The sequence below is a fragment of the Tenrec ecaudatus genome, chromosome 1, assembly GCF_050624435.1.
Source record: "Tenrec ecaudatus isolate mTenEca1 chromosome 1, mTenEca1.hap1, whole genome shotgun sequence".
Lineage (NCBI taxonomy): Eukaryota > Metazoa > Chordata > Mammalia > Afrosoricida > Tenrecidae > Tenrec > Tenrec ecaudatus.
Genome location: NC_134530.1, coordinates 197,622,601 through 197,642,934, shown reverse-complemented (window position 1 = coordinate 197,642,934; position 20,334 = coordinate 197,622,601). Strand labels below are relative to the sequence as shown.

Below are 20,334 nucleotides of genomic sequence, written 5' to 3'. Positions count from 1 at the left end.
AATTTTCTGCTGATATTCTAATATGTATGTTTATGCTTAGCTTAATGGAAACATTTCTTTCTGTGACTACTCCGACGGATGAACGTATTATTAATTCCGTTATACCAGAAGCTCACCAATGTCTCCAAGGTGCACGAGGCAGTGCTGGCAGATATAGGAACAGGAGCTGGACTGTGGCTTCACTATTGCGCTGGTATGCGTCTGTTTATTGCTGATAATTCCCAATTGGGAAGACTTCACACGGCATGGTAAATCTACATTAAACACTGTACACAGCTCTTGTAATAACTAAAAGCAAAACACAAGTAAGAATTAGGTATTAAGTCAGAACTGCTGAATGAAGTATACAAAAGATGCATAGTTAAAAGTGCGTAATATCTGTTGAGACCTGAGCAACTTACAGGAAAATTACATGGTCATCTTTCATTATAAATCCTATCTTCCGAACTCTTAAAATAATAGAGCAGCCAGGATATATCTTTAAAAGTAACAGCAGCATTTTTTAAACAATGACTTTTGGGGAAGGACTTTTCAGAAACATTTGATAAGGTAAGCAAAGCATAACTAGAATATCTATTACACCTTTTAAAAACATGAAAACTATAAAAGACTAACTGACCTCAAACTGGACATAAGTATAAGCCATTTAATTATTTTTTGACATCACAATGTTCTCCAGACTTATGTTCTTAAGCTCTAGAACAACATCTATGACTTTGCTCCCTAATATACCTCAAAGTATCACAGATCTGGAAGGGTCTACTATTCCTACTATATCCAGACCCCCACAGTCAGTCTTTTTCTATCCCCAAGCTGTTCACTGCCACAAGGAATGGGTTACGCGTTGCGTTGCCAATTGCAAGGCCAGCAATTTGAATTCCCTAGCCTTTCTGCAGGAGAAAGATGAGGCTTTCTAGTCTGTCGGACAGGTTCACTATGAGCCAGAATCAATGAACTCAATGGCAGTGAGTTTGTTTGTTTGTTTGTTTGAGTCAAGTGGCTGTCCCTTCTCTCATTTTTAAAATCTACTTTCAACTTCTTCTGTTTCTTTGCTATGGTCCATGGATAGATATCCTCAAGTAAGTGTCTCCCACCAAAAAAAACCAAAAAAAACAAAACCACCCACCACCAAAAGGCACTTTCTCTTGATGCTAAATTCTTGTCTAGCAACCTTCCGCTGTCTTCCCATCTTCTGCACCAAACTCTTTGAAAGGAGTCCACACCTGCCATTCACTCTGCTCTCCCCCCCATTAATTCCTACCACCTTTTCCCGAAACTCTATTCAGTCACAAACTAGTTATCTATAAACAAAACACCAACACTCTTCAGTCCCCTGCATACTGGATTTCTTGGCTGCATTTCACATAATGCATCTTACAGGTGATAACTGAACTTTTCTAGTTCTTTATGCCTCTCCAACCATTCCTTTTCTGTCACCTTCACGCCAAAGGCTTTTCTCTTGGCCCACACTCTGTTCTCACTCATCGAAAATTTTATTTACTAAGTACCCAAGAGTGCCAGACATAAATTTGTATCCTTAAGGAGTTTATAGTCCATTGAACAAGACAGGTGGCCAGATTACATTGAGAGATATGCGATGACATGTGCAAAAGTGGGGAAGATAAAGGCAGGGAGACAGACCAAGAAACCATAATAAAAAGCATCAGCCAGTAATGTTACCTTTATAATAAACTTCATATCCTAAATTACACGAGACATCAAACAGTAAAATGATGTAGATCTAAGTATAAAGTTCCCGATCCTCCCCACCTCCCAACAAGGATGTGAAAGCAAAAGATACACTGGGTGAAAGAACTAAAGTTATAACCTAATTAGAAATTCTATCACCATTCTTTCTAACAAAATAAGCCCCGCTGCCCTTCTCCCCAGGCTCAAGTCAAAAGGATCTGACACCGCATGTTGAACTTTCCTACTCTCGGTCAAAATTCTGGGCATCCTTTTTCACTAAGCGTAAGAAGTTATCTATTTCATCTTTACTTACATATCTGCAATGGGCAAGAAATTTGCCAACACCTCCTGGGTAAACGTCAATGTCCAGATAAATACAGTCTGGAAATATGAAAGGCATAAAATATAGGAAAGGAACACAAGGTGATCAAAAATAGCTGACTTAGTAAGTTGACATGAAGACACAAGAGAGATGACAAAGACCGAGTTTCATCAGCACTGGAAGAACAGACTAGAAAACTAGGCAAGACCGAATCCAGGAAGGAGGAAAGAAGGACCACAAAAAGTCAATTAAAAGAGGGTAGAGCATCACATGGGATGTCTGGTAATAAAATTTCCGCTTGAACTCCGGAGTTTGAATTATTTAGTAGGGTTCTTCTAGCCATGTATGACTCCCATGAAATGAAGGAAACTATGCAAATAAGGTGGCCATGGCTCATTAAGAAGACTGGAGAGCCTGCTAATAATGCAAAGAAGGTGTGTGGTACTTTGGGGGAGTAGGTCCACGCAAACAAGGTCTATGGAACACCAATGAAAGGACCAGTCAGTTTCCTGATCTCACTAGGCTGAAAATGAGTCACTCCTAGCTTCTGAGAGAGAACTCAGACTATCAACAGTCAGGAGTGGAGTCTGGGACCCAGCACTAAGACCCTCTGAGATGAGAGATAGGCAGACACACAGCGGGAGCGGGCATGCATGCACGAGGACGACGGAGCCAGAGTGTGAGAAGGACTGACAGCGAAGCAATGGCAGCAGAACCAAGAGATGAGGGTGAGAAGGTGCTGGGCTCTCTGGCCCCTAGAGCTAGCGGTGGCTATGGTCAGTATGCGGACCAGAAGCTGTCCTGACCAAACGACTGTGCCCTAAACACTCCTGATGCAGAACTGGGTGACCTACTACTTCCCTAATGAACTCCCCAGCTGTGAGTACGGCAAGTTCTGTGAGGGAACTGCAAAGAATCCTCAAACCCAGTCAAGAAGCAAGCAGTGAGTCGGAAGCTGTTATCAGAATTGGGTATGTCTGACCACTACCTCAGAGGAAATGGCCTTGGGCTGATGACCTTGACTCTTCCTCCCCCTTCCTTGTGAAGCTGAAGATCTGGCACCAGCAAGTCAGTTGTACAAGTGATCATACAGAAAGGTTCTTAATGGTTCAACAATTTTGAGTAAGAGGGTTCTAAGTGCCCTAGTGGTCTAGTGGTTACCCACTGGGTTGCCATCGCATGGGCAGCAGTCTGAAGCCACAAGCAGCTCTGTCTAAGAAAGGACTGGGCTTTCTACTCCTGTAACCAGTGCAGTCTCTGAAACCCACAGGGGGGCTGCTGTAAGTCAGCATTGACTTGATGGCAGTGACTTTGTTTAGAGGCAGTAACAAGATGGCACAAGAGAGGTAGAACAGCTACTTCATTGTTGACCAAAATTACATGTGGTAGTTGTGTGGAATCTATCCAATATCTAGAAGGTATACACGTTTAAATATAGATGAGCAAGACAAGTTACTCACTTCATTACAAATGCGTTATTTACTGGCATGTATTCCTGAAGCTCTAGTTAAAGAATAATGCCTCTTGTTTTTTCCAAGCTCCAATGATAGAACTGTACAACTGGAAAGGTAAATAATCTGTGAGCATTTGTCTCCACTACCGCTATTTAATAGATAAGCTATCACCACAAAGTCACTGATTTTGACAAAGGTGCAACAATTAGCTAATGCTAGGTAACATGTTGGGCTGCTAACCACAAGGTCAGCAGTTTGAAACCAACAGCTGCTCCTTGGGAGAAACTCGGGCTTTCTACTCCCATCCAGTTACAGTGTCAGAAACTCACAGTAGTTCTATCCTGTCTTGTAGGGTCACTGTGAGTCAGCATTGACTTGATGGCGGTGAGTTTGGTTTAAAGATCAGGAGCTCTGATGGTGTAGTGGGCTGCCAGAACCAGAGGTCCTTGTGAGAGAGATGGGCTTTTCTACTCCTGGAAAGCTCTAGTCTCAGAAACCCAAAGGGGCGGTTCTACTCGGTTTTAAGGATCACTGTGAGTTTGAATGGGCCATATCAGCAAGTTTGTTTGTTTGTGAGTGTTAAGCAACTGCACTGCTCTTTAACCTCTTTGTGCCAAGAATGGAGAACTGGCTATGAAGGCATAGATTATCAAGGTTCACACTAACACTTAGGCTTATGGAATTGCTTCTTTTTTGGCCTCCAATCTCTACGAGTAATTACTATTTTGCTCATTAAGGAGCCCTAGCGGGCACAGTATGCTAAGTGCGGGGTACCGACCAGCTGCTCCACGAGTCAGATGCGCTGGCTGCTGCTGCTGCTATGGAGATCTACAGTCGCAGAAATTCAGAGAAGTTCTCCTCAGTCCTATATATAGTCGCTATCGTCAGAGGATTTTGTTCTATTCAAAGCACCTGGCTTTATCGGACAGTGTTAAGACATGGGAAAAATTATAAATTATCAAGGGTTTGTGAGGGAGGGAGGGTAGGGGAGAGAGGGGGAAAAAGGAGCAGCTGATACCAAGGGCTCAAGTAGAAAGAAAATGTTTTGAAAATGATGGCAACAAATGTACAAATGTGCTTGACACAATGGATGGATGTATGGATTGTGGTAAGAGTTGTACGAGCCCCCAATAAAATGATTAAAAAAAAAAAAAGCACCTGGCTTTAAATGGTTCACAAAAATGATAGCTAGAAAGCCAAAAGGATATTTCCAAAGAGAAAGAAAACGGATAACCACATCCTGGTCTCTTCTCAATCCATGGTGACAGTTCTATTCTCACTGAAGTCGCCACATTCCATCAAGTCCAAGACGCTTTAACTGTATCATGGAATACTGAGAGGGAAAACAAACACTGCTCATTAAGCTATGCCTTATTTGCTGCAAGAATATCCCCATTTCAGAGAAGCCAATGTTTTAGAAAGGATGAAACATGGCACTCATTCAATTCACCACTGACTCTGTCGTCAAATCAAATTGGTCACTTTTTAATCGTATTACCTGACCTCCCAGCAGCCCTCCGCTATGGGATCATTTATTTTTCAACGCTTTTCTCTTGGCTTCTAGGCATCACTCTCCTTTGTCTTTGTACTGCCATTGAGTCCTGGGTTTGAAGCACCAAATTCTAATAACTAAGTCAAGTTTCTTTATTGTAATCACAAAATCCAACTCTTGTCCTGAACCTTTTGCACTCTGCTCTAAGATCATTTATTCAATTTCCCATTTAACATCTCCACTTAGCTACCAAATAGGCTCTCTAATTTAACAGAGACAATATTGCTTTTCCTAGCTCTGTAAACAGTACAACCAACTCAACTAGTTGCTCAAGTTGGTAACTATAAGTCATCTTCAACTCCTTCCAACTGATTCCACACATCTCTTCCAACCCATTACCAAGCCTATTGTCTAGACTCCAAAATCCACCCTGTTTTCCTTTACCACAATAGATCCTATCTAGCTTCCAATTTTGACCTGATATTCATTCTCCATGTCCTAAAAATGCAAATCTGATCATGATGAACTGTCACCTACTCTCCAGAAGTAGCATGAAACCACATACACACTATAAATGAACTCATTGTAGCCGACAAGGCCGCACAACAATCTGAACTGAGTCCACCTCGGCTAACTGGTTAAAGATGCGCTTCATGTAATCAAGAAGCGTGGCACAGTACTGTCTGTAATACTACTAACTGCTTCAATTATCAAACCAAGACAGAGCTGTTAAAAAGCTTATTAATGTTGCTATCTAAAAATGTTTGAGAACTTATTCTACAGTTGTCAAAAGTGCTGAGCTATTACCAACAGTATCAATGATATGATAAAAATACATTTAAAAACTAAATTACACATATATTTTCTACTAGGAAACAGTGCAATGGGACTTAGAATGTGGTATCAGGATTGGAGAAAGGCTTATTAATAACTTGTGGTATGCTGATGATGACTTTGCTTGCTGACAGTGAGGAGGACTTAAAGTATGTGCTTATGATGATCATGGATCGCAGCCTTCAGTATGGATACAACTCAATGTAAAGATGACCAAAATCCTCACCACTGGGCCAACATCAGGATCCGTGGAGAGAAGATGGCCGTTGTCAAGGATTCTTCCTTGCTTGTACCACAATCGATGCTCATGGAAGCAGCAGCCAAGAGATCAAAAGACGCATTGCAAAGAGTAAATCTTAAAGTGTTGAAAAGCAAGGTTATCTTTAGGACTAAGGAATGCCTAACCCACACCATCGCCTCAAATGCAAATGAAAGTTGGAACTTGAATAAGGAAGATAAAAAAAATAAAGATGCACTTGAATGATGGTGCTGGCGAGGAGTACGGGAAGTACCAAAGACTGCCAGAAGAACAAACAAATCTTGCTTGAAGTACAGTCAGAATGCGCTATAGAGGCAAGGAAGTTGAGACTGTGTCTCAAGTACTTTGGGCATGCTGTCATGAGAAACCCATCTCTGTAGAAGGACATCCTGCTTGGTAACGCAGAGAGGCGTGAAGAAGAGAAAGGACTTATTTCAACAGTGGCTGCAATGGGCTCAAGCAAGTAACAATTGTGAGGACGGCACAGGGCTGGGCAGTATCTGTTCTGTTGACGTAGGATCACTCTGAGTTGGAACTGGCCAACAACATGCGCACAACGTTCCTACGCGTCCAGACATCATCAAGCACAAGTTACTCACTTGTTCTTTTATTTTTATTGGAGATACCCAACAGCAGTGGGTGCACAACCAGCTAAGCACTTGCATGTGCTTCTGAAGGACAGATGGAAGACCTCGGGGAACAAGTTAATAGCAAGAGTATTGCTTTCACTGAGCCGCTCTGAAAGACCGGCTCTTAGAAATGCCCCAGCATCAGAGAACTCAAACGATGCTCATCACACTGTTTAACAGTGCGAGGAAATGCTTCCATCATCATGTTTATAAAGCAGATCAAGTTTATAAAGGTAGCACAGCATCACCTTAACTATGTAAGACAAAAAAAATTAGAACTCTGGAAGGCTGTACATTAAAGTAGAAATTTACCCATAATGTTTAACTCTGTGTGTGCGCGTGCACCCGCACTTTTGTTTTAGGGGGCTTTTTCATACTTTTCAAATTTCCTAAACTTAGTATGCATTATTTTTATAATTAGAAAACCACAATTTATATAGCCCTCTTGTTCAATAGACTGAAAATTTCCTTGAAGGTTTTCATCCTGTCTTGTTTCTCTATCCAAGCTAGTACTATGTCTTACACATAAACCAGAAAACTAAACTCACAGCCATCGAGTTAATGCCAACTACTCATAGGTATCTTAGAAGACAGGGTAGAACTGTGCTGGTGGATTTCTGAGACTGTCACTCATCTTTCTCAAGTAGTGGCTGGCAATGCCTATCATCCACAGCATCAGACGCCTGTGCCTGATACAGAGCAGGCTCTAACACAGGCTTGTACAATTCATCTTGAACACTCTACTGCAGCACAGCCATACTACAGTCCTTTTCACGAAAAATTATGATGTTTCAGTTTAAGTAAAAGACAAATAATCTCTACAAGTTGGTGATTAACTGTCTGATATTATCCAGTAGTGATTCTTTTACTTCATTCAAAGACACAATAAAGGAGCCAAAACAGAGATGACAAGGGGTAAGCAGCAGCATGGGGAAAACTGGCCAAAGATTTATTTTAGTGCAAAATTCTTAAAGTCTTGTTTTGTTAACTTATACACAAAATCACATTACAAATGCTATTACAAATGGATGAGATGGCGATTTCTAAGTAAATCTATATAGAGTAAAGGCAATAGCACTGTCAGAATTATATTTCTTCTCTCATCTGCCTTCCCTGAATTAGAAGTTGTATCTGGATGGGAGTGAGGCAAGGAAAAGTCTCTGAGGATGGAGATGAATAACTGTGTGATTTATTATTTAAGGCGGGGAAAAGATATTATTCTGTTTCTAAGGTAATTTCATACCACTTCAAGCTCCAAATAAATCCTAATATGGAAATAATACTATGGCATGAAAAGCTCACTTGATTGATCACAAATTTTGAAAATTTCTTATCTGGCACAACGTAGCAACCACTTTCCTAATGACTGTAGTCACAGTGCTTGTATGAACAATAAGAAGTGTACAAAATAAAATGAAATATTCACCAGCAATTCTAGAAAAATTAGTATAAACTGCAGAACTCACCTGAGTATAGAAGCCACTAGCTGCCTCTAGGAACAGAGAAAGGTTTGCCTGAACTTCACTCCGATTCGGGTTTGCTCGATTCTTCGCCTGGCCTTGTAATGTTGTGATCTGATTCTTAAAGGCATGATTCCAGCTGAAGACAAAATATGACTCTGGTTGGTACATCAGGGACTCACTGGTCCCCGAGAACAAGAGAGAACTGCTTGTTATGACGATGACACTCAACCTGCATTAACGTTATTCATGTACTTAAGGAGCTTTATGGCCCCTTTGGAATAAAAGCCGACATGCAGTAGAATCCAACTGACCTGAGTACCAGATGCTGGACTAGTCACATTGTAGCTCCAGTGAGTAATCTTTTAGAGCTATTAAAGCAAGGGTCTATTTAGGAATTCCAGTACAAAAATCAAAATAAAAGGGGCATGGCCAACGTAAACATAAGTTATTAACAATCTTAAAATATACTGTGCCAAAATCAATGAACTGTACTGTTAACAAGGGGGAAAAGCTGTTTCGTAAAATATAAACCATATCTCTTATTTCTCTAAAAGCTATTTCCCATAAGACACTGTTCTGCTTCTATTTAATAGTTGAATTATTTTCCTAGAAGTTAATATTTTCTTTAGAACTTGAAATTTGATCCACGTTTCAGTTTTGGCTATTTAGAATACACACAATGAAAATGCCGAAAATGCCATCCTAGTATCCTGTTACAAAATATCTCTTACTAATCAAGCTACTTAGACAATCCATTTAAATCCAGTTATGTTGAAACAGTCACGTTCTACCTCAGAAATCATAGAAAACAAAAGAAAAAGGCAGAATTCAGGACTAGGGTGGACAGAAAAGGTTACAGGCTTAAATGACAGAGGCAAACACAGAACCGACATGGAAAGTACCTAATTCTTTATCAAGTCAATTTTTGAGAGTCTATAGCACTTGGTCTTTTAACGATTTAGAAAGACAATCACACCCTCCTCATCACTGATGATACCTTTTCTTTGACTCTTGACTCCAATACCACAGATAAGGATTCTGACTGATCTAGCTCTTATTACTAGATCTCCTAAAAAATGCAAAGGATCCAAGAAAGGTGTGGAAGATAGAAACGACTAATCTTCATTACAACACAGGGTGATGGGCATTACTAGACAGAGTAGTCTTAAATTGATTCTGAACTTTTCACCAGGCTAATGTTCTTGTCTGAATTGACATGTCAAGGTTTTCCGTTAAAAAGTCATTTGTTTACTCACTTGGGAATCTGGTCATCTGTCATTTCACCCCTCACAGAAACAGTAAGTGGAACAGCCTAAAGACATACATCTTTCTATAATCTTATCCGACGGAAAAACAAAAATAGGAAACATCTATTCATTTGATTAAAGGGAAGAATTTTCCTTAGAAGGGAAACACATTCTTCTTTCAGAGAAATTTATAGAATCACATTTACCAAAGAAAGATTTTCCTAAAACTCACTCTTAAATTTCTTTCAAACATCCTGGCTTAAGTGTAGGATTGAATATGGAGAATTCAAATGTGATCTCTTAGTCCTTGAAGGACATACTTGTTTTTCATAATTAATTGTAAAAGAATTGCCCCACTGATCCTGGGAAGAGGTAATTCTAAATATTTTTCCCCTCTTACTTTCCCTCTTGCCTCCCACGGCTGAAAAGGAAAAGATACTAGTGATTAAATATTTCGTTTTGAAAAATAAAAAAATCACGAGTACTAGAATTTCGTTTTATTGACAACACTTTTATGGAGATACATTGAAAGAAAACAACCAAACTGTTCTTTTCTAATGTCTTGGTGAGGTTCTTGATCTTAAATGATCTCTCAGATGATAATACTCACAGATCCTGTTCTACTTTCTTGTCTAAAGCGTATTCCAAATCAGTAACCAGCATTTTCTGGTACAGGTCCTGCAGAGCCTGCCGGGATGTCCAGACCTCAGCTGGACCCAGCTTAGAATCTGAGAAAACAAAAACCCAACAGGAGAACAGTGAAGCAGGTACTTCAAACTCTTCCCTCACACTAACCATTCCTTCCGTCCCCACTCTCCAATGCTTTAAGTACATCACAGACTGCTACAGAATTTTTAAAAAATGTATCATTTTATTTGGGGCTTGTACAACTCTTATCACAATCCATACATACACACATACATGTGTCAAGCACATTTGTACATTTGTTGCCATCATCCTTCTCAAAACATTTTCTTTCTACTTTAGCCCTTGGTATCAGCTCCTCATTTTTCCCCCCTCCCTCCCTGCCCCCACTGCTACAGAAATTTTAAGTGACTTTTTACCCTGTTGGCTAATGACTAGATCTGGTTTTTAAATATTTATATATTTTTCTTCAGGTTTTGGAAAATAACGGTGATTTTGAAAGGTAGAATAGTTCACCTATATTTGGTCTGGATGTCTGCCTATTTGTATCACAGGAAATCATATACTTTACATATGGCCCATTTGATGATAGACCGTCAAATCGATCTGTGCACTCATAACTATAGCACACTGTTTTAAGCAACTCATTTAATTTTGAATCATTCTCATAAATGGACATATAAAACTTTCATATCTGCTCACCATTAAGCAGTTGCTAGGGCATTCTGTTGTCTTTCCTATGAGTATGTCAACCCAATAAAACCACGACAGTCTGTTATTAAAATCACGACAGTCTGTGTTATTAAAATCACGACAGTCTGTGTTATTAAAACCACGACAGTCTGTGTTATTAAAACCACGACAGTCTGTGTTATTAAAATCACGACAGTCTGTGTTATTAAAATCATGAGTCTGTGTTATTAAAACCACGACAGTCTGTGTTATTAAAATCACGACAGTCTGTGTTATTAAAACGACAGTCTGTGTTATTAAAATCATGAGTTTGTGTTATTAAAACCATGACAGTCTGTGTTATTAAAATCACGACAGTCTGTGTTATTAAAACCACGACAGTCTGCGTTATTAAAATCACGACAGTCTGTGTTATTTTAATGGCTGGCAGGTTTCTTTCTAAGATACTTTTGTAAGGGAACCACACATAAATTGTCACCTATGCACAAGAGGGCTTGGAGTACACAGTGACTAAACTGCTCAAGAGGCCAGATGAGAAGTACGGTACAAGGTGAAATCAGAGCCAAGTAAAAAGTCAGTCTATGATTACATGTGAATGTCAAATTGGGGCCACACTGTGTGCCAGAGTTCTATATGGCATACTAACCTTTTTCATTACTAGCTTTAAAGGTGTAATAACTGACTCTGATGCCCCAGAAGGACTTATTAATGGAATTTTAAACTTATTTTCAATAGCTATGTAGTTGAATTTTAGGATTCTGTTAATACTCAATGACATAATCAGTACCTTTCTGTAGGCTTGCTACTAATCTCTATCACCACCAGAATCCTATTATGCATATAGAATCTCCTAGGCATTTGCATTAATGGTGAAAAGCTTGTGGGTTAGTTAAGAATAGTCTAGCCTTTAATTCTTGGTTCCTTTTAAAATTTCTAATCACTAAATAAATGCACTTATAGATTTTTTTCAATTATGCTTCAGTTTGTTGAAGGCAGAAAAGGGACTGTAAGGGATCACTGACCCTGGTCTATCAGACAATCAAGTAAATCACCATTAAAATAAGTAGACTAAATTATCTTACTATTTCTGGACAATAAAATATCCCTATAAAAGTCAGATCCAAAGCCATTGTACTGAGGTTTGAGGTTGTTAAATGGCATAGACAACCTGTTGCTGCCCCATGTACAGTATTTGTGCTAAAATAGATTACGTTTAGCAATACCAATACAATAGATTAAAGCTGACCCTGAAGATGAAAAGTCTGTTAATACTGGAAGTGAGAGCTAAACTAGGTAACTAGGTAAACTTGGTGGCTCCTCCCCCGCCTTTCTTCTTTGAACAAGATGACAATAAGATCACCAATGGTGTTGCATACCATTAGCCTCTAATTCTAGAAGCATACAAACAACAGTAAGTTATCAGGTGTTTGTTTTTTTGGGGGGGGCGGGGCGGGTGGGTAAAGTAAAATGTTATTTAGAATTTTAAGCAATATAGGAAAGAAGAAAAGAAACAAACCCATTTCTAGTCAATTATGAATCATGGAAAGCCCCGGAAACTAGAACTGCTCTATTGGGCTTGAGGGGCACTAATCTTTACAGAAGCAGTTCACCAGCTCTTTCTTCCATGGAGCTGCTGAGTGGGTACAACTACAACTTTTAGGTTAGCAACCAATCACCAACTGCTTCTATCACCCAGACTCCTGAGAAGAGGTTATCCTTCCCTTAACTGAATGGTAAAAAATATATGCAAAACAGATAAATCAGCCAATACCTGTCATGTCAGCCTTCAGGACTTCTGCCTGCCTAGAAAAGAAAAAGAGCATCAATTAGAAATAAGCTAGGCCTGAGCAACACAAATAACAAGAAAAGTTAAGTGACATCACCTACTACTACAATAAAAATATATAGTGGCTATATTAATAGCACTGAAATGGTATGTCTGCACTAGGTCTTGACAAACTGATGCTAGTACCAAAAGTTCATAGGGCAAAGGCCACTTTCTTGCTGTTTCCGATCAAAGCTGACTTAAGATTACTATTCATTAAATTTTAAAACCTTGCCAACATAGCCGGAAAAATCCCACTAAACTTCTCAGTTCACCAGCCACCTTAAACTATTTCAAACCTCCCTTCTCCTCAAGCTACTGCTTCTTGCTCCTCTTCACTCACAAGCCCTTCAGTAAATGACAGGCCAATGCCTCGGGGGAACCAGCGTACTAAGTACCGATTTATATTGACATTGCCCTCTTTCTTTCACCTTGTTAAAATGCTAAAAGTATCATGCCTCTATTTATTCCACTTAGATAAGGTCTTCCTTCTAGGAATATTGACAATATTGAATTTTAGGATAAATTTTTTAAGATGTTTGTTTGCTCTTGACAATGAATTTGATGTGGTTCTTCTTCAATTTGACATTTGTTGCCTAGCAAATCATACAACTGTATGATTCAAAATGGTCATTTCAGCTCATTAATGCCTAGGCTATTTATTTTTAAGCATTACATTTCATTTTTGACAATTTTAAATTTTCTTAGTCATGCTTTGTACATTCTAATTTCATGCTATTAATGGATACTAACAGTTGTTTCTTCTCATTTTGAGAAGCAAATGAAGGCCCTGGAAGCTTTCCTCCTGCTATGTCATTGGAGTCCAATCTCTCTAGAAGAGGCAGCTCTTTGCCAGGTGTCGTCCTACTGTGAGGGGCTCGGTTTCTGGGGTTGTATCATAAAATACTGTTGCTATTCCGAAGATATTCACTGGTCAACTGTTTTCAGATGTAGCTTCCCAATTTCTTCTTGCTAGTCTTAGTTCTAGAAGCTTACACAATTTTGGATCCTTCACTATTGGATCCTTCCTTCTTTTTGTCATTTAACCATGCTTGAGTCTCTCACAGATTTTCTTATAGCTACTGTCCCTGTTCTCGCTCATAAATTGTTTAAGAACTGCTTATATTCAAGAGGTCCAAAACTTAACTTCTATCCCCACCTCTCATCCTTGGTTCTCATTCTAGTATTTTCTACATGAGTAAATACACCAGAGCGTTCCTGATGTGAAAGCCTGCAGCAACCTGAAAGTCATCTGCCCATGACAACCTCTGATCTTTGGTATCAACTCTCAGCATTTGACCTCCTAAGTCTACCTTTTATCTGCTGTGATTTCATTTCTCCTTCAGTCACTCTGACAATCATTCCTCCCAACAATACTTTGAAACCATCTATAATTGTTCCCTCCGATCCACTCTAGTACTATTTTATTCTGTTCATCCCACTGCTATCAGAGGATTCTTGTAAAAATGTGAATCTCTTATCAACTTCCCATTTAAAGAACTTTACTAAGTTCCTCTGTTCTTGAGTAGAAGAACTCATTTCTCATTAAGGTGTCCTACACAGACCTGTACAGTCTCTGATCTTCACCTCTACCAACATATCTTCTCTACCTCCTTTTCTCTGGGTGTGCCCTGTTCCCTACAAATTAAGGGCCTTGTAAAGGGATTCCCATTGCTGGCACACCTCATCTGTCTTTTAGTTACTGTAGTTCTGAGTTAAAACACAGGGATGGCTTACTTGAACCCAATACAGATGAACAATATTCCTGTTGTATATTCTCAAAATAATCATATTTCTTTCTTCAAAGTGTGGTGTATCAGTCTAAGAATGCTCGAGTTTCTTTAATGCTCCCCCCCCCCCATCATGACCCCAATTCTACCTTACAAATCTAGCTAGACCAGAGCAAGTACACTGATACATATAAGAGTTTGCAACACAGGGAATCCAGGACAGATAAACCCCTCAGGACCAATATCGAGAGTAGTGAAACCAGGAGGGGGAGGGGAAGGGGAAGGTGGAGGAAAAAGGGGAACTGATCATAATGATCGACATATAACCCTCTCCCAGGGAGGCAAACAACAGAAAAAATGAAGGGAAACAGTGATCGGTGTAAGACATGAAAAAGATAATTTATAAATTATCAAGGGTTCATAAGGAAGGAAGGGTTGGGAGGGGAAATGAGCTGATACCAAGGGCTCAAGTAGAAAGAGGTTTTGAAAATGATGATGGCAACATATGTACAAATGTGCTTGACACGATGGATGGATGGATGGATGGATGGAATGTGGTAAGAGCTCTACCAGCCCCCCAATACAATGATTAAAGAAAAAAATGCTCACCACCACAACTTGTGTCTAGTAAAGCAACTAGCATGTAGACAAGAACATATTTTTAAGTTGGAGGTGGGGGGTGGGAGAATAAATCAAGTTGATATACTCTACTTAAAAAGGTTAAGTATATAACGATAAAATTTTTGGTTCTGACATAAAAGAGAATATTCAGAGTTGGAGATTTTAACTGTGAGACAAAGAATTTTAGCCTCTGTCTTTGATTCCAGAAAGACAGCCTTTGATATTCCTTAACACTAATGTTGCAGTGGTTCCACATGGGGGTGTAAACCACAAGGTGGGCAGTGGGAAACCGCCAGGGGCATCTCGGCAGAAGACGGGGCTTTCTACTTCCACAGTTAGTCTGGAAAACCCACACGGCACTTCTACTCTGTCCTGAAGGGGCACCACGAGTCAGAATGGACTTGATAGCAGCGAGGTTTTTTTGTTTTGGTTTAACAGTAAATTGTCTTTATTATGTAAAGTTCCAAGACAGCATCTGAGATGAATGAGGAAATTAAAGTTAAAAGTTAGAGATAAAATCATACGTGTAGTCACAATTATTTAGGCATAAACTTTAAAAAAATTAAATAAATCATTTTATTGGGGGCTCATACAACTCATCACAATCCATATACACATCCATTGTGTCAAGCATATTTGTACATTTGTTGCCATCATTTTCAAAACTTTCTACTTGAGCCCTTAGTATCAGCAACTCATTTTCCCCTCCCTCCCCCACCTTTCCTCCCTCATGAACCCTTGATACTTTATAAATTATTTTTTCATGTCTGACTGCTGGCTCCCTTCACCCCCTTTTCTGTTGTTCATCCCCGAGGGAGCTATAGGTAAGTCATGATAAATCCCACCTTTCTCCCGGCATCTTCTTTACCCTCCCCATGTGGCTACTCTCCATATTGGTCCCAAGGGGTTTATTTGTTCTGGATTCCCTGTGTTTCCAGCTCTTATTGGCACCCATGTATATGCTCTGGTCTAGCCAAATTTTAAGGTAGAATTGGGGTCGTGGTTGTGGTGGTGGGGAGGCATTAAATAACTAGAGGAAAGCTGTATGTTTCATCGGTGCTATAGTGCACCCTGACTGGCTGGTCTCCTCCCCATGCCCATTCTGTAAGGGGATGTCCAATTGTCTACAGGTGAGATTTGGGTCTTTACCCTGTAATCCACTTCATTCACAATGATATGATTTTTCTGTTCTGGATCTCTGATGCCTGATATCCTATCAACACCTCATGATCACACAGGCTAGTGTGCTTCTTCCATGTGGGCTTTGTTGCTTCTTAGTTAGATGACCACTTGTTTATCTTCAAGCCTTTAAGACCCCAGAAACGCTCTATCTTTTGATAGCCGGGCACCATCAGCTCTCTTCACCACATTTGCTTATGCACCCATTGTGCCTTCAGCAATCATGTTGGAAGGTGAGCATCACATAATGCCCGATTTTTAGAACAAAGTGTTCTTACATTGAGGGAGTACTTGAGTAGAGGTCCAATGTCCATCTGCTACTTTAGGTACAAGCTTAAATCATTTTGACTTGAAAGTCTAAATCCTTTCTATTTCTTTCAAATCAAGAACAACAACAATAAATCCAGGGTGCAGTGTGACACTGATGAACCACAAAACCATCCTCTAGTTCCTTAAGATTTTCTCCCCTTACTGTTGTGGTCCATATGTGATATACACCATTGGTTATGTTAGGCTTGTATATGCTCATTTGTATGTTTAAGATTGCTCGGTACATGGTAGTCAAGATAGAGGACCCCTCCAAGACACTGACAGAAGTAACGATTCCCAGAGAATACCAGAAGTGGGGTGGGGGGTTACAGCATTGATGATTGTATAGCCCCACCCAATAGGATTGAGCAACAGAATTGTACGAGAAGGGATATATTGTAATGAGTACAATATGCCAATAAAGTTATTATTTCTTTTAAAAGAACAAAATTCTCTAAAATAAAGAACATGGGCTCACCTAGATTCAGTTTTTTGTTCTATCAATTAAATATTAACCTTTAAATCAAATAATCTTAAGTTAAAGATCTGTTCAGAATAGAAAGTATACTACATATAATAATTTTATAAGAAAGACTGTTAAGAAATAAATTTCATACTTGAAGGCATATGAACCTACAATAAAATTTTATTAGGACACAGCCATGGCCATTTATTTTAATATTTTGTCATGGTTACTTTTTTTGCTACAAGAACAGATTTGTGACAGGGAATAAACATAGTTTATCAAGCTAAAGCATTTACCATATGCCACCTATCTCCTACCCAGTTGACCAATAAAAACAGATCTTTACTTTGTTAACTCCTCATATGGAGAAACTGGCGTGGGAACTGACACACATTTTACTTATTTACACAGATATTCAACTGAGTCACTCGCTGCTCCATGCCGATTCCTACTCATTGTGAGCCTATTCCACAGGGGAGAACTGTCCCTGTTTCTGAGACTTTAGGGGAATAAAGAGCCTTTAGTCCTGCTGAATAACATATAAAATAGATATATAATAATAGACAAATACATTGAAAGCTAACAGTCCGAAACAATATTTTTGGTGACAACATGATCAAGACTTATAAATATCGTTTATTCATCCTAATGCACTAAGTTCTATAATAGTTAACACTATATTTACCACTTACTATTGGCGACATTGTTGTAAAGAGGTTACCTAAAGTAATCATTCAATCCATAATATGTACTCTTACCCCACTTGGGGTAAGCGAGCTTGGCTTGATAGCAGAGAGCTTGGCTTGTTTGGGTAGGTACTATTATTGTCCCTCCTTTATAGGTGAAGAAATATAAGTTCTCAAACCAAATAAGTCCTCAAGGAAAAACAGGCCAAGTAGCATGCCAAACTCATTCAGTTTGGCTCCAGAGTCCAGCCCCACAGTATATCCTGTATCACAGTCCCTCTCTTATTCAAGATCATAATTGATGGGGGGAGGTGGAGATCTGGAAATGTTTAATAATAGTAAACTAGGGTTTCAATACAATATTTTACAGCAATTTAAAAAATTTTAACCCCTTGTGGTGGTCACCTAATCTGGCGTCAATTTTTAGGATTAAGAGTGTAAAGGTAGAATCTAGGCTGTCAATCTGGAGATAGCCAATGAGACTTGTGTGTGGGCATGGCCTTCTGGAAAACCTGGTACTTCCTTCTTGGAGGTGCAAGACATCTCTCTCTCGTTGCTACCCCCAGGGAGACACTGCAGAAGACAAGCCACAGGATGCAACTAGATCTCTGAGGCCAGAAAGCCAGAGATATCCCTGCCAGCGCTGAGATGCTTACAACGCCACTGGACCCAAAGACTTCCTACCCACTGGCTTGTGATCATCCTGCATTTGGCTTCATTGCATGTGTTTCGTCAGTCTGAAGAGGACTTCATAGATTGATATTGGACATATGGACTAATATTGGACTTATGGGCTTGGTCTTGACTGGGATGTTTTCTCCAGGTTTAATTGCTCTTGTATATAAACCTCTTTCTTAAACACGTGTGTCCATGGACTTGTTTCTCTAGTCTACCCAGACTTACACACATTCCCCCCCTTAAAAAAAAAGTCAAAATTCCCAGGTGAATGTCTGACTTAATGAGCTTTTATAAAGCAAATATTCTAATAACCATTTAGGTTAAGACTTGGCTAACTGCAGGTTATGATAATTTGTTAAGTAATGCCACCAGAGGGAAAAGAAACCAAATATTTATGTTTATCTAATAAATACTTTGATTGCAGATACTTATATAACAAGTACAGTATAGACTCTTTTTTTTGTTCTTTTCAGTTTTATTGCATGGAGTTACACTGTCCATGTAAAAAGTGGACCCAAAATGGTTACATCGGAAGAGAGTGAGACAGAGTGTTGCTGTACAGCCACAGAAATCGGAGGAGACAAAAACCTCAAAAGATGAAGTGACTGTTTCTGGATGTAACCTGCACCTGGGCCCGTGCTGTTTTCGTCTACACACCGCTGAAGGAGGTGCTTCCATCTGACCCTGCTCCGCAGAACTCTCTCTCATCTATACCATTTGAAAAACGGCAAGTTTTGCCTCTTTGAAGGACTCAAAATAATGCTCATTTTAAATGTTCTAATTCATTCCAAGAAATACTCTTCAATCGCTTTGGTCTTGCTTAAAAGGCTTGGCGAGATCAGGCCTTTGAGCTGGCTGATCTTCCAACAGTGTTTTTGGCAGCCATCAAGACAAAAGTTGCCCGAGGCCCAGACGGCTGCCTTACAGTGAAAACTGCAGAGCACTGTGAGGTTGGAAACTCCTGGAGTGGTCGATGGACACTCTACAGGGGACGTTCTTCCGCTACGCTCCAGACGTCGGTGTCAGTTTCTTCCTTTGTGGAGGTGGACGGTCTTGCCTTTTGGGGCTCATCTTTGGGGTCTTCCTGACTCTCCCTGAAATGCTTGATCAATTTAGAAACGGTTGTTTTAGATGGGGCAGGAGTCCCAGAAGCTTGTTGCAAAGCCTCGGTGATTTGGGGAGATGTCCACTTGAGCTTTGTTAAGAATTTGATATTAGCCCTGACCTCAAAGTTAGTTTTTTCCATGGAACAAAAAAAGTATCTTTTTAAAAAAAGCACCACCAGTCTAAAACAAGTGGATCCCCGAGGGGACTATCTGTAGCCACTCAGTGACTGCATGTGTTCACGTCTGTGCCAGGAAGGGGGCCTTTGCAGAGAAACCTTGTCACTTACCCTGAACGAGCTGTGAGGTTTTAAACTTGTGACAAGGGATGGAGAAAAATGTTCTACTCATTGCAGGGAAACCCTCACTTAAGCGACCGTGGACCACAAGCACTTAAAACCCATGCACCTTCAGCTGGTCATCCTTAGCCAGTCCGATCTCTACAAGGAACTGGCATATGTGCTTGCGCTGGTCACCCTGGAGCTGAATCACTTCTCCGTATTCTGGATGCTCAATCACAGTCCCATTGCAGGCAAACTTCTTAAAGGCCTTCACTAGCTTCTTTTTGTCATAGTCATCAGCGATCCCTTGGACAGTGGTCAGGGTCTTCCTGCCGTTGCGCTGTTGAATTCTTATATGGATATAATCCTCGGTCCCCGCGGGAAGCAGGTCATCACCCTTACTGGCATCAGCAAAGGGGTCGAAAGACTGGAGGTTCTGGATAGCGGGCATAAGATTCGATTCCTTTCCCTCGCGGACACGGCCTGAAGGAGAAGGCGGGAGGAGGCGGGCGGCCAGGACCCGGGTATGAGGGTCCGAAGGAGCAAGCGGCAACTCAGTAACTGGGACCCAGTATATACTCTTAACCTCATAATTTTGTGGTTTAAAAATATATTTGCACTTCAGGGGCAGGTACAACAGGACCACCTTTCTACCTAAATTTCTAACCCCTTACTCTCAACCAGTGGAATTCAGAAAAATAAACCAACATCTTATAAACTCACAGCTGC

The 20,334-nt window shown here is 40.1% G+C and overlaps 1 protein-coding gene across 6 annotated transcripts in view; it reads right to left on the bottom strand.

Moving 5' to 3' along the window:
- SMG7 (SMG7 nonsense mediated mRNA decay factor) overlaps window positions 1-20,334 on the bottom strand; it is a 94,159-nt gene that overhangs the window by 33,739 nt on the left and 40,086 nt on the right. For 4 of the 6 annotated variants that reach the window (XM_075528209.1, XM_075528206.1, XM_075528216.1 and 1 more), the window contains 4 exons: window positions 12,499-12,530; window positions 10,000-10,117; window positions 8,146-8,278; window positions 117-288 (listed from right to left, as the gene is read on the bottom strand). In XM_075528209.1, the coding sequence (XP_075384324.1) occupies window positions 117-288; window positions 8,146-8,278; window positions 10,000-10,117; window positions 12,499-12,530 (455 nt within the window). Of the gene's footprint in view, window positions 1-116; window positions 289-8,145; window positions 8,279-9,999; window positions 10,118-12,498; window positions 12,531-20,334 lie in introns of those variants that run through there. The other 2 variants (XM_075528223.1, XM_075528234.1) reach the window with 2 other exon arrangements.